This window comes from Amaranthus tricolor, chromosome 16 (assembly GCF_026212465.1).
Source record: "Amaranthus tricolor cultivar Red isolate AtriRed21 chromosome 16, ASM2621246v1, whole genome shotgun sequence".
In the NCBI taxonomy this organism is placed as follows: Eukaryota; Viridiplantae; Streptophyta; class Magnoliopsida; order Caryophyllales; family Amaranthaceae; genus Amaranthus; species Amaranthus tricolor.
The window spans coordinates 2,224,341-2,238,829 of NC_080062.1; the positions used below are offsets into that span (position 1 = coordinate 2,224,341).

General features: G+C 34.4%; 1 protein-coding gene across 1 annotated transcript; it reads right to left on the minus strand.

The window, feature by feature from the left end:
- Positions 1-1,205: 1,205 nt before the first annotated feature.
- Positions 1,206-2,682, minus strand: LOC130802303 (probable carboxylesterase 17). Its single transcript, XM_057666261.1, has one exon. The coding sequence runs from the start codon at positions 2,630-2,632 to the stop codon at positions 1,613-1,615; it is 1,020 nt and encodes a 339-aa protein (XP_057522244.1). The 5' UTR covers positions 2,633-2,682; the 3' UTR covers positions 1,206-1,612.
- Between the last annotated feature and the right edge of the window lie 11,807 nt (positions 2,683-14,489).

Consider the following 14,489-nt stretch of genomic DNA (forward strand, 5'->3'; position numbering starts at 1 on the left):
AACCTCACTTTCAGTGCTAAGGATTTCTTCCGAAGTCGACATAAAATCCAAAGGTGATATCAGTCGCAAGCTCGCCACAACATTGCTCATATCTCAAGTAAAACTCATGTTGAACTTTAGTAGAATACTATCCGACTCAGTGTGTAGCCCCTGGAGCATTGGGCCTTCAGCACACCTGTTCTTAATAAAAAGTATAAATGACAAACCATGTTCTGAAAATGGAAATGGCACACACTACATTTGCTAGTTGTAACGCTTTCACCTAAGAGATTTTCTTTATAATTCAGTTGAATAGTCCAACTAATACAATTATTAGCATATGAACTCTTTGTTTTAAGGTCGTCTCACTGAAAGACGATATCTCACGAGAGTAGCTCTATAAATATAGTTACAATCTTGTTATATATTTCTACAGTTCTACTACTATATCCCTATACTTATGAGACAAACTTTTCTAAGATTATTTTCTTTGTTTCTTTGAATTAGCTACATAATATTTAAAAAAGATTTCACTTTTTTTATAGGTAATTCTAATTAAGGCTAGTTTTTGGAAACTTGTATTATTTCATATTATGATATAAGAGCTTTTTTATCAAAATGATGCAAAATAAATGGACAAAAGCTATCAATCTGGTAAAGAATAATTAGTGCTAATTGTCCATTTTTTGGATTCTGTCATTAGTTGCTTTGATGCATAGGTGCCATTATTGACTTAAATATGTTTCCTTCCTAAAATATTACCGGTGAAAAAGCTTCGTATCATAGAAAAACAACGGTTGCATCGTATTACGTCGTTTGAGTTATATAGGTGTTCAAATCTATCGAATTGAAAAAAAATATATTTTTGACCGTTTTATGGAAAACTACATGATTTCAACCAATATTTCATGGTGCACAACCACATCACCCAATTATATGATCAATTTATCACGGTCGTCATTTATGTTAGTCGGACTCTTTATTTTGTTTTACGTACTCGTGCTCGATCCTTCATGTTCGGACTTTGGTACGACACTTAAAAACTTCATTTTAGGCATAAAATTGAATATTTAGACATTTTCGACATTTGAACACGTTCTAATATCCAACGTCATCACCCGAATCCAAGTAACATAGGTCACCATTAGTATAATTAGGATCAAAACCCCAATTCTGCATTATGGATTGTATTCTAACCATTTGTAGATTGATGTCATCCTGATTCAAAACTGAATATAAAATTTTTCTAGGGTATTTGGAATATCCAATAGTGGAATCATACAAAAGTAACATGTACTTCAACAAAATACTTTAAACTTCTTATGGGCAAACCTAAAACTTCACAATTCAAATACTGTACAAACTACAAAAAATAGCATTTTCATGAACGAGGGATTCATCAAACACTACTCTAATTAACACCTAAATTCAATCACAAACGAACTTAAAAAAAAAGACGTGTCTTGTAAACGGCTGATAGTTGATAGTTGGTGTGACAAACTGATTTTAAACACGTTGGTGGGCACAGCTTATTTCAACCAGCTAATCTACCAAACTGGCTAAATTCAATCACAAACGATCTATTTTGCTAAACACCCGCGAAGTAATATCAGTATATCACAATTCAATATGTTCAGTTATTGATGAAAGCTTTTATATGTGCAATCATCTCTTGTGTTCGAGATTTCGAATGATGAGAGCTATTCAAGATCTGAAAGGCGTGTCCAACGCCTTTATATACTGCAATTTTTACTGTTTTTCCTGCATTAGCCATTACAGAACAGAACTCTATGTTCCTATCCATCAAAATATCCATGTCTGAAATGCACACCATGGTAGCAGGAAGTTGTGCACCCTTCAATTTACTTGCACCATTTACTAAGGGATTGCACCAGGGATGATCTCGATTCGAGCCTACAGGAAGGGATAATCTCCAATAAGTATCTGCTGCTGATAAGGTCAGTGCCGAGCCCTGTGGCTGCGACACTTTCTCGGATGCAGTGCGAGTTTCTCCTCCGAAAAACGGCTGAATCAAGATAGTCCCCTTATGAAAAACTGGCCTAAAATTGCCAGTTTCTGCAGCAATTTTTAGTGTCACATTATGTGCTATATTAGCCCCTGCACTGTCTCCGGCTAAGAAAAAACTCGACAAATTGCATCGACTAAGCCACCAAGAATGCTCGGTATTACTACCACCATAGGCAGCTTGCTGTTTCACCCACATAATGGTATTGTACCCGTCATCATAGGCAGCAGGAAGGCGGTTCTCAGGAGCTAGACGGTAGTTTACTGATACGACTACACAGCCAACTTTAGACGCTAAGTTGGCTGTGAAGTTGTGGTAGCAACTCCATGAAGCGGAGCCTACACAAAAGCCTCCTCCATGGAAGTAGACTAGTACTGGAACCTTTCCTTGGACTTGCGGTGCATAAACACGCACAGACAGATTAGTGAATCGGTCGATTATAATGTCCCTTGATGTTACCCTGAGTTCGGGTTGAATGCTCGTGCAAGGGACATTCGGTATGATGGGCGGTCTTTCGACACGCCCATCTTTATACACCTTTATAAGGCCTTCTATTTCTTCTACTAAAACCCCACGATGTTGCTGATTTCTGATTGCATTGTGACTTAGTAAAGAAAGGGCTGCCATCCTTGTTTTTATGGACTTATGATAGTTTGTAGAATGTGGAATTTGTTTGCTGGTTTACATGTCAGTATGTTATTGAGTCCTTATATAGAGGAAAGGTCAATATTCAAAGATGATTTGATCAAATGTGAATACTTTTAAGCTCAAAAGGTGCTTTTTGCTAACAAGTGGGGAAATTGGGAGTTCACCAGAATGTCATGTGGATTGAAGTCCAAGCAGAGTGATCCTAGGCATGTGTGCAATATGCCCGCCCACAAAAAAGTGCAGGGGCGTTGTTGGGCTTTCTAGTTGGCTTGTTTTTATTCACTTTTAAACTAGTCAGATAAAGTGACTATTGAAAAAAGCTAACCACGACAGCTGTCCATTTTGGGTTAAAAGTAAGCTTTTGAACTTACTGAATAGCGTTTTAGCAAACACTTTTTTTGGAGTTTTGACCAATCAACCAACAAGTCAAAAGCCAACACAAAAGCCAACTATCACATACCCTGTAAAATAAATAGGGCCTAGAAAATTATGTTAGAGTATATAACATCAAGTTGATGGTTCAGACCCCATGATATGTTATGTATTCTAACAAGCCCCTCACACGAGAGTCTATTGGAATAGAAGTGTGGATGCAGCATAGTTCCTCTTTATATCTGGTGCGAAATATTCTACTTAAATTTAAGGGTTTTTGTTAGAGGACATAATATAACATGGGGCATATGCATCAGTTTAAGCATATGGTCGAGGCCGATGGATAATGGGCTTATTGATGAAGGTTTTGATATGATAGGATCATTAATTATGAAGCTAAACCTTAGGTTGGAATATTGAGTAGTAGTATCTATCTAATCAACCTCAGCAACATGATGGAATAATCACAGTAATCTTATCTGATGTTACTGGTAGAGCTCTGACAGCCAGCAATAATTCAAAAGGTTACCTTTGATAAACTTCAATTTCACTAAGTTGGTTAAATGGATTGTTAGAAAGGAATCACAAAAAATGCTTGTAAATCATACACGAGATTTGCCGGTGATTTGCCAAGAGTAAATTGGTTTAACCCATGCATTAGTATTTAGTACCACAACTTTTAATACCTCCATTGCAATGGATTAAATAGTTTAAGCAAGATTGAGTATATCTGGTATCATGGGGCTTTAATTATTAGCTTGTTTTTGGTTTAGTTGGTTTTTTTAATATGGTATCAAAAGTCGATGAGACGGTGTTAGCTTTTGTTTGGTCCCTAAACCTAAAATTTCCCTTTTGTTTGGTCCCTAAACCATCAGCAATTTTCAGAGGCTTGGTGACAAGTTGTCGCTTATCTAGTTGACTAACAAAAAATAACTGTTATTTTTTACTCGAGTGACGAAATTGAGTGTATAATATATCATTGAAAGATCTTGAAGTCTAGTTTCCAACACCGCTTGTCTTGCATCAATACAATCTTTCTACCAAAAATTATGTTAAAATAATCAACATGTATCAAATTTCAACTCAACTTTTGTAAACATTTTTCAGCTCTTTTATTCCTCTTCTTTGTCAAAGTTATCCAATTGAGCCAAAATTACCTAACTAAACTCCATCATTATTAACACCACAAGAATTATGCTGAAAACTATCAAAATCGCTTAAAATCAACATAAAAAATCAAAATGATTAAAGTAGCATAAATTTTTGAAAATAAGCACAAAATGACTATTAACGACCATTATAAAATAGTATAAATCATGACAATTAGTGCAAATATTTGCTCTTGTCACATATTATGGAGTTCAACCATCGGCTTAACCTTTAGGTTGAGTTGGTTCCTTGACATACGGAAGATCACATATTCAAATCTCATTCATCCCTCATTTCAAGTAAAATTTTAGCATCAAATATGAAGAGGATCCAAGGACGCGTGATAGAGTATATGAAATATCCAAAGGTTAAAAATCGTTAGTTCAAACTTTCAATTAAATAGGTTCTTTAACAATAACTTAATTATTATCCATTATATTTTAAAACCAAATAATTATAAATTTTTACTCAATTGCAGTAGTACACCAAAAACGACTTATCAAACCTAAACCCGAACCATATTCAAATTAAGGCAACCCGATTTACACCCAACCTAAAATAGTACCTACACAAAACTAATGAAAATTAGACCTAAAGCCAACTTAAATGACCCATTTATGACCACAAAGTGAGAAAAATAATACATGTAGTGGGGTAGAAACAACACTAGCTTAACTTTAAGCAGCTAGTCATTTTTTTCTTTGGGTGGAACTGTATGACAAGTTGGCAAACAGAGAATGTAATTCCACCTCTACCACGTCTTGTTAGGCCACTAAACCGAATATTTTGGTCATCCTTTTAGGCTTATGTAGGAAGCCGAAATATCCTAATCTCCATAATATAAAGTCGATTATATAAATCAAAACAAATCAACTGATCTAACTGTGAATACTCATGCTTCATTATCATACTCACGCATGAGTTTAGGATCAAAGAACATTGCAACATATTTGATAACCAACTTAATATCGTCACCTCTTATGACATGAGCCGAATTTATATCTCGTAAATCAGATACACGAACAACATTTTATTAAACCCAATAAAGAAAAGTTTGAAGAGTCGGTTGTACGGACCTCTTGATTGTAATCTAACCTAGTGTAATGTATAACTTACTTTAGTATCTCATAATGTAATCCTACCTTTAACCAATTACTAGAAATGGAAAATTAGATTCATATATTTTGTTTTCAACTTATCAAAAGTATTTTTTTTTTCAAGTAAAAATGATAATTAGATAATGTGAAAAGAAATTATTTATTTTTTAAAGTCTATTCTCAAAATATTTTCTTGTCTTTTTAAGTTGTTTTACTAAGAATACTCCCTTATTGTCCAAGCAGGGTGGGAATGCCAAATATACCAAAAACAAATTTATCATAATTAGAAATGTTGCACGTATTTAGATAGTTCTTAGGGAAATGTTTCGCTAAAACATCAAAGGAAGCATGTATTAATGGTATGGCTATCCAAGTCCTAGCCCCAAGATTTGACACGGATATGGTTAATCTAGTGAACTTATTTTGTAGTACATTAATAATAACAAATTTAGTAGTCCAATCCCAACGAAAACTTTTTAGAAAAAAGTGAGGATTAAGGTCGCACCGCATCGCATCAGTATCATTGCATATCTTGTTTTAGTTGTGCTTTAGTCTATTTCACGGATATATTTGTACTTACTGTCGAATTGACTTTCCACGTTGTAAGGTTAAAAAAAATGTTTTAGGACGTTTCGAGGAATATGTAATAATTTTGACCAATATTTATCATTATGATATTCGTTTCACTAATAGTCATTTCATTACCGCAATCACAACTGTCTCTAATTAACCAGAATATTATGATTTTTGGAACTAAATCATGTTTTGAAAAACTTTTACATTCAAGAAAGCTAATTCCTCCAAAATGATAAGTGCATGCATAGGGACATACAAACTTAAGAATCTTATTCTTAAGATACTTTGAGTAAATTCTTGAGATATGCTCAAATAAATTCTAAGAGTTTTATCTTTATCCTTCATTCTAGCCATGGGTTATTTCTAGTAGCATCTTTTTTCCTTGTTTTTCATTGCTTTTGGATTTTAGTTTTGACTTGCAGACATCACAAATAATAAATAAATAAATAAAGTCGAAGATCTTCCATAATATTCACATTATTAGTTTCTCATTTTAATCATTTTTCACATTTATTTTTTATACTTTGAATTTTCATACTTAGCTTATATGTCCTGTAATGAAGAAAAATTAGTCATTTTTTTTTAACGTAAATGATTTTGAAAATTGGCAACTAAAAAAACTAAATTTTCTGATTTCCTATTTTTGGTTTATGGTTTTTTTATAGTAAATTAAATATGAAACAAAAATAATAACAAAGAGATCTTAAATTATATGCTTTTCTCGTTTGTCGTTTGCATCATGATGGAAAAACTTATCTAATTTCAGGGTATTTTCCTTTTATTAATATGGTTATATTATGTTTTACTTTTGTGAGATGAGATCTTTGATTTATGATGAATATTATACTTATATTTACTTATTATTATTATTATCAACGTATCTAGACAATATGATAATCACCCTATCTTAGCTTCTATTGAATCAAATTCTCGTATTAAATCATGTTTACGTAACATTGATCATGTTTTGTTGGATATAGGTCCAAAAACAATAATACACAGCTTAGTAAAGATAACAAAATAATAGAACTAAAGAGTACAATGAAACCTCAACTCAAACAACCTCGGTAATCTAGACTTGAATCTGTCTATATCATAACTCGAATCATTTATAGAATTTTTAACATGTAACACACAAAAATGATGGTCAAGTTAGTTCAACATACAAACATACGTAAGTGTTCAATCCACCTTATACTAGTATTCTCGATTCGCCTCTGTAGATTTAAGAGATTTCTAGGTCACAAATACAAGCAATTTTTTCTTTGTAAATCCTAGTATTAGTCAATATGGGCAGTACGTACTAACAGTCAGAAAGCAAAAGAAATATTCTCTAATTAGAATTTTTAGCCAGAAATATATCTTCCTTAGCAATACAAGGTACACAGTACTTACAATATGACATAAAATACACATTTCAAAGATTTTAAGGATCAGTTTTCATGCATGAATATAAATGAAAAGTTGGCCTAACATGCTAGAAGTTTGTTGGTTATAATCTGATCGAGTGATCCATCGAATGCATGGATTTTAAACGGCGTTTCTTATGACTTACGACTTATGAATTAAGAGTCAACATGAAGATTCTCTTATTGTGAATGACATCCATGGAACCACAACAAAAACAAGTAAACAACTCCAATCTTTACTTCTCTTAAGCATATACAATATTCAAAGAGGTCCCACTTGGATTTTATTCCTAGCAAAAATAATCCATAACTTTTTGAATGTATGCAAGGAAAAAAATAAAATTTTATATTATCTCGATGTTATTAAGTGGCTTCTGCCTATACTTTCATCTAGATAGTTAGGGTTTAGTAGTGTGGAGTCGAAAACATACCCTTGTGAAAAAAGCTTATTTATATTTGATTGTTGATGGTAAGTACCATTTACAGCTTCACATAGACTGGTGCATATCATTTAAGGAGTTATTTTAAAATCTATTATAATTTAAAATTAACTCCATAAAGAAACCATTTCACTTATCTATGTCCTTCACTAATAAGTCGATTAGATATGCAAAACCACCCATCCATTCCATAGATGAAGTACTAAACCTAAAAAAAATCCTAAAATGTATCATATTGTCAAAGAAACTACAGCTCAACTGAAAGCTAATGATATCAGGTCAAACCAACTCATCCATTGTGTTGCATTGTGAAGGTTGAGGGTTCAAAATATATTACATGTCCTATCACACCCCTTTACAATGCAACACAAGTCTCCAATAAATTAGCGCTGCTATTCTTCTTTAAGTGTGGAGTGTAATTAATGTGTTAAGTCGTGTATGAGATTTGAACCCATGACAACGCTTGCCATGTTAAACCAACTCAACGAAAAGCTTAATTTCAGAGTTCATATGTAATACGGTATTGATGATTACCATATTCTAAACATAACCTATTATGTAACTCTAATTATGCTTTATTATCTCCCAAAGTACAAAAATGGAGATCCTCCCACGAGGATGATGAGATTGTACTTGTGAAGGGATTCTTACACATTAATCAAATAGTAACACATCTTGCCACCCTTTCTAACCAAAGACAAATCTTTGATCACCAATATGGATATGCAAATCTTCTGTAGCTTTATGCTTCCACATATTTTGTTCTTAATTCTCACCCATCTTTTTGACTCTATATATGTGCATGAGAGTTAGAAAAGGACATGATATTATCCCTTTTATAGCTTTTACTTGTCCTATATGGCCATATCTTGACAACCCTATACCATATTTGCTCAACAAGTTTTATATTGGGTGAATATTTGCCGACTAACTTGCAACGTGAGTCGGTCGACACTGAGGTTTTAGAGTCAGATGTACACAATCTTACCCGTATTAGTGATAATAAAGAGGTTGTTTTTAGTTGTACCTTAATATCAAACATTATATTGAGGTGTTCAAAACAAACCTGATGACCCGAAATTTACTTGACCTTGTAATTGAACCCGATTTGACCCTACTTCAAAAATAATTTACAATTTTATGAAATACGGGCACAAAATTCGATTTCAAACCGACCTGAAACACATAACTCAAAATCAACCCGATAACTTAAAGGAACACCTCTACATTATATGAAGTACTACACGATGATTAAATATGTCATTTTATTATTTAGTATTAACTAAGAACTAAAAATCTTTGTATATACTCCCTCCTATTCATAGATAAATGGACATTTGAGTTTTGCACTAAAATCAAAGGGGAGTGGGTGACCACTTAAAAGTAAATGGAAAGCTCTCTTTTTTCATAAACGACATTGATATTTGTGTGTTGTGTTGTTGTAGTAAGAATAAAAGGGCAAAAAAATAACAAAAATAGAAATATGACATAATCAATAAATTGACCTAATAAGAAAATGTCTCTAAATAGATAAATAGGAGGGTGGAGGGAGTATCAAATTCATTATATGCTTGAATGTACAAGATAAATAAAACAAAGAAGGTTTTGATGTCCTCAAATATGAAAAGCGCAAAGGTCATAAAACGATTTGCTAGTTTGATACTTTTAGTTAGAACTTAACATATAAGCATTTTAGCCCATTGGTTGGCATGATGTAAATGACTTATGTTATCAAGTTTCTAGCATATTTGGAAACTCAATCCTATTGCATCAATCTTTTCACTTTAGTTTTCTCTTTGTGTTTCTGATTTTTGTGGGATCAATGAGTGCCCCTAACTGTAGTTAACTGTAGGGGCAAGGGCCAATTTCAATTCAATCAACACCCTTTTGTCTTTTAGGCAAAGGCTATTATGCTTGATGTTATCTAATTGTTACATACAAGATACAACCAAGGAAAAATTGGTTGCAAAAATATTAATAATTTGGGTGTATAGAATCACAACAACTAGCTAATTGGAGCGGGTGCGGAAGGTACTGTTGCACAAAGTGTAACATATGACATAGTTTTGTTGGTGTCGGGAAAAAAATAGTGTCATTTTACACAATTTCGATAAAATTTATACTTAAGTGTTGTACCTTATACACAAGTTGGTGTTGCTCATAAGATAGTATTGTCATTGTAAATTTTAAACGTAATTTGTAGCATACAATAAGTGAGAATGAGCAATTTAGTTGGATTCTCAAGTTATATGCCTCCTTACCAACCTTTCATTCAACATAACAATTAACGAAGCTGATTGTTGAACTATGAAGAGATATTTTATTTGGGATTGGCAAATAGGAGTGAATGATGGTGATGAATAAGTCCAGTCCGGAGTCGAGTGTAATTGCTCGAACTTGAGCTTAACTCGAGTTTGAGTGCGATTCAATTGCTTCGACATTTGGTGGGTAGACTCAAATATATGAAGCAAATAAAATGAGCAATTTAGAACTTGTGACTATGAGTTACAAAAGTGTTTAATAATTGCTGCTAACCTTGAAGGGCCTATTGGCGGCGGCGGCAACCTTCTGTCTTTCCTCTCCCCTCTCTCTTCTCCCTAACGTCAGTGTTTGTTGCAGGTAGTGAAGGCTCCATTGGTGTTTGGCTCCTTTTGGGAGTCTTTTTGAGGGCTTTGTGCGTGTTTCCATGGTATGTTCTCCGGTGTTGGTGTCCTTTCTAGGCGGAGTGTTTGGTGGTTGGTATGCTGTCGTTTCTCTGGTGGGTTGGGTTTTTTTTATTGGCGTTTCTATGGTGTTTTGGGTGGTTGATCTCGGTGGTTTTACAGATCTGCTCGAACAATACTAGTGCATGTGAGTTTACCAGGATTGAGGTACGATCCGGGTCGCGGAACGGGATCGGGGTCGCAATTCACTAGTGTTAGAAATTTGAGGTGGGATCGAAACGATTTTGGTTCGAGTTTTTTAGGGTCACGGATCGATTTATTTCGGATTGAGGTATAATTTTGGATCGATTACTTTTAAATGAAGTACTTTCTATTTTAAAAGTAAGATAAGTTACAAGTGAAAAAATAAAAAAAAGAAAAATAAAAGGATAGACCATACTCATGTTTAGTTTCATTTCCGAAAGACCAAGTTTTAATATGTTAAGTTTAAAAATGAGTTTTAAACATAAGTAGCTCAAAGGCCCAAACCTAACACTATTTATATCAAAACATACGAAAAAAACCCTAAGAAACTAAATAGATGGCGGCTGAATTGAATCAGTTCATCTTCATCAACGGAATTCACCATTTCTCCATTGATGCCGAGTTTAATACTCATTGATGGTATTTTTTTCTTTTTTTTTTTTTTTTCTATTTCTCTATTTTTCTTTTCCTTCTCTTTTCTCCTTCCTGTCCTGTCCTCTTCTCTTTTCTATTTGATTTAGTTTAAGCCTAAGATTGGATCGACTGAAAATAACGAACCAGATCGCGAATGACTCGCGATTGGGATCAAACGATCTGGATTGTGGTACGCCTACCAAACCTTCGATCTAGGCTACATTGGGTGTGAAGTTTTGGTGGTTTTAGGGTTGTTGGTGTTTTAGGTAGTTCTCTGTTACTTTAGGTCATCTTAGGTGTCTTGGGGCGTTTTTAGGTGTGAAGTTTTGGTCGTTTCTATGGTGGTTTAAGGTTGTTGGTATTGGATGGTGGCATTTTCTGGTGGCTCTAGTCTTTTGGACGAGTTGTTATTTGGTAGCACGAAGTTTTAGTGGAGATTTTTGTGTCCTTGATGCTAAATCTAGAAGTGTTGAATAATCAAGAGGGTGGCCGAAATTGAATTGGTGATGGTGGCATTTTTGTGACTAGTTTCTTTGGTCGGGTTTTGTTTGGTGGCTGATGTTTTGAAGTGGTGTTGTTGTTTCTAGTGTGTGGTGTCCTCCATGGTAGGTGTGTGTGGGGTGGTGGTCTTCTCCAGTTTTCTGTGGGTATCCTTCATGGGCGACATGATGGTGGATGGTATGTTAAATCGATGGGTTAGCTTAATGGGTGTGTGTTCTAAAGGGTGGTTGTTTAGGTTTTTGGTGTAGTTCGAGTGATTTCAATGGCGAGCTCGTAGAGGGACGACTACCTTTTGCCCTATTACTTTTCTAGTTGAGCTTGTACAAACCACATTAGTAGTTCATGTTGAGTTCTGCCTCCACGTATTGAGGGTCTGACAGTGTTGGTCATCCCCTCTTGGCTTGCTATGGGTTGAAGTGATATTTGTGGTTCATTTCTCCCTATTTTGTTATGGTGGCTCGAGGTTTCTCGTCTTGTTTCGATGTCTGAGAATGGAACGGCAGTGGCCGGTGGGTTATTGGGTGGTGAGATTGGTGTGGCGGCGGCTTCATGGTGTTCTCTTCTTTAATGGTGCTACCCTTTAGGTAACTTGTCAGTTTTTGGGCCTAGTCTTTTATTAGATCTTTTTGGTGTGCCAACTAGTATTAGGTGTAATTAATGGGCTAGCTTGTGTCTTTACCTAGGGTATTTTGACTTTTTAGGTCTTAGTGTTTATTTGTATTTGGCCCTATGGTGTGGTTTAGGTGTAATTGGTTGCTTAGTCCACTTTTCAGGTGTATCGGTCTTGTTAAAAGGTTCCCTCACATTTTATGGTTGTTAATGGCTTTTTCCCCATAATTTTTTGTGTCGGCGATTTCATATGATGTCTCTTTAATTTTCTTTGAATAAAATTCACTAATTTAAAAAAAAAAAAAAAATCTCAACCTGATAATTCACCATCAATAACAGTAGTGTCGTGGTCGAATTGGATGGAGATGAACCAGGACCATCCCACAAAGCAACCAAATCTAGACTAATCCACGATTTTCCCTTCATGATCACCTCTACAAAAATTTTAGAATGAGCAAGAGTCTCACCTTGTCTTATTGCTTCTGCCTCCAATTTGCGGTAGTGTGCCTGTTAAAAACAAATTAAAATTAGATAAAAATTAATCGTAACAAATTAAAATATTAATGTAATTTTACCTTACTTTGATTTTTTTTATCGTATTCAACAATGAGGACACGTTAGCCATCTTTGTCGCTTACTCCTTTGGTCCGTAATAACAGCATATAAGGAGTAGGCACTAAATTGCCAAATTCTTCTATCTATAAAAATATATTTATATTAGTATAAATGATTATAAGTGAAATAATTTAAAGATAGATAATGTTAATATAAAATATCATCCTTTGGTGCAATCACACGGCAGAGACGGGTCCACCACAATATTTAGGCAGGGGTGATGCATCGCCGTCCTGCTTGTTACTCTTACCTCGGGAGCTTTTGGCCTCAAACACTGAAGTATCTGAGTAATTTTCCAAGACCCTATAGAACTCCAGTGGAGTAAAGTTAGGGCAATGCGATTTTTGTTCTTCCGCAACCTTTACACCTCAACTTTTCCTTTCAACCCGCTCTCTTTACTGTTGCTCTAATATTAGAAAGACAAAATGCGTATATTCAAAAAAAATAACCATAGTTTAGTACAAGATTATATATGCGAAAAGATTGCAACAATAGTTAAATAGAAATACAGATACTAATATTAGTCTAACCCGAATCACTAAAATATTCGGCATCATCAATTTGCTTATCAACTGATAATATGAAATCAATATCAGGTTCTTCCTCGAGAATTGTGGTGGATGGTTTGAGCTCATCATCGCACTTAATGAACTTTCTAGAAGGATCGAGGAGTGATGACTCAATAATGTCTTCATGAGAGACATGAAATTTTATGTGCTCTTCCTCTTGAAACGTGTTCTCATCAATGTTATTGTTTTGTTCAACTCCAACTTCGTATTTCTTTGGCTTGACTTTAAACACAACTCGCCAATCTCGTAAATCTTGCCTTAAACTTGGATACGGTATGTAATATACTTAAGAAGCTTGACTTGCTAGGACAAATGGACGTACTTTCCATATGACCGATTAATGTGGATATCTACTATCCAGTAGTGTTCATGAATACGTGTGCTGGTGTCCATGTCTATAATGAGTCGGTTCGTACCAGTGACATTTGAACATGGTCACTCTCTTGATTGGCATTGCCGAATATTCAAGCTCTATAATGTCTTCAAGCCGACTATAGAAGTCATCTCCATCTTGACTTTTATCAATTGCTTTGACACACACTCCACTGTTATCTGTGGCATGTGCGTTAGTGTAAAACTTACACCCATTGACATGACAAATATTATAATTTTTAGCATATTTCAAATATCCTTCTGCCATATCCTTCAGTATTGACCATTCGTAACATTATCAAGATGATCGGCTCTAGCCTATAAAATAACATAATTGAGTAATATAAAATTGATGCAATATATCAATTAATTAAAGTTATTGAACTTACATATGCATTAAAGAATTTTGGAAATTCCTCTTCAACAAAAGCATCATACTCTTGACGTGGCATAGAAGGAAATCTCAAATGGAGCTCTCTAGTGAACATTCTCATATAAGGTTTAACTTCAAAACAATTCATCAGAATATACCGGTGTGCAATTTTAAGATCAATGGAATTCAACAATTTTTTCTTTTCCCCATCCCATAAAATCTTACAAGGTGAGTCAAAATTGAAAAAACGTCTGATCTGTTATTATTACAATCGCTATCCTCATCCGTCTTTATGTCTGCAGCGTAACTCTGGCTCAAAGTAATGATATACAAAAAGTAAACTTTCTTTGGCAAGATATTGATTGCACATTTATGCTTCAACATGAGCTTTGTTTCTCACATTGATTTTAAGATGCCGTAAGTACCTATATGTT

Bases quoted from the DNA above. Each gene is read 5' to 3' on its own strand.
- LOC130802303 (XM_057666261.1), bottom strand. From the start codon at position 2,632: ATGGCAGCCCTTTCTTTACTAAGTCACAATGCAATCAGAAATCAGCAA.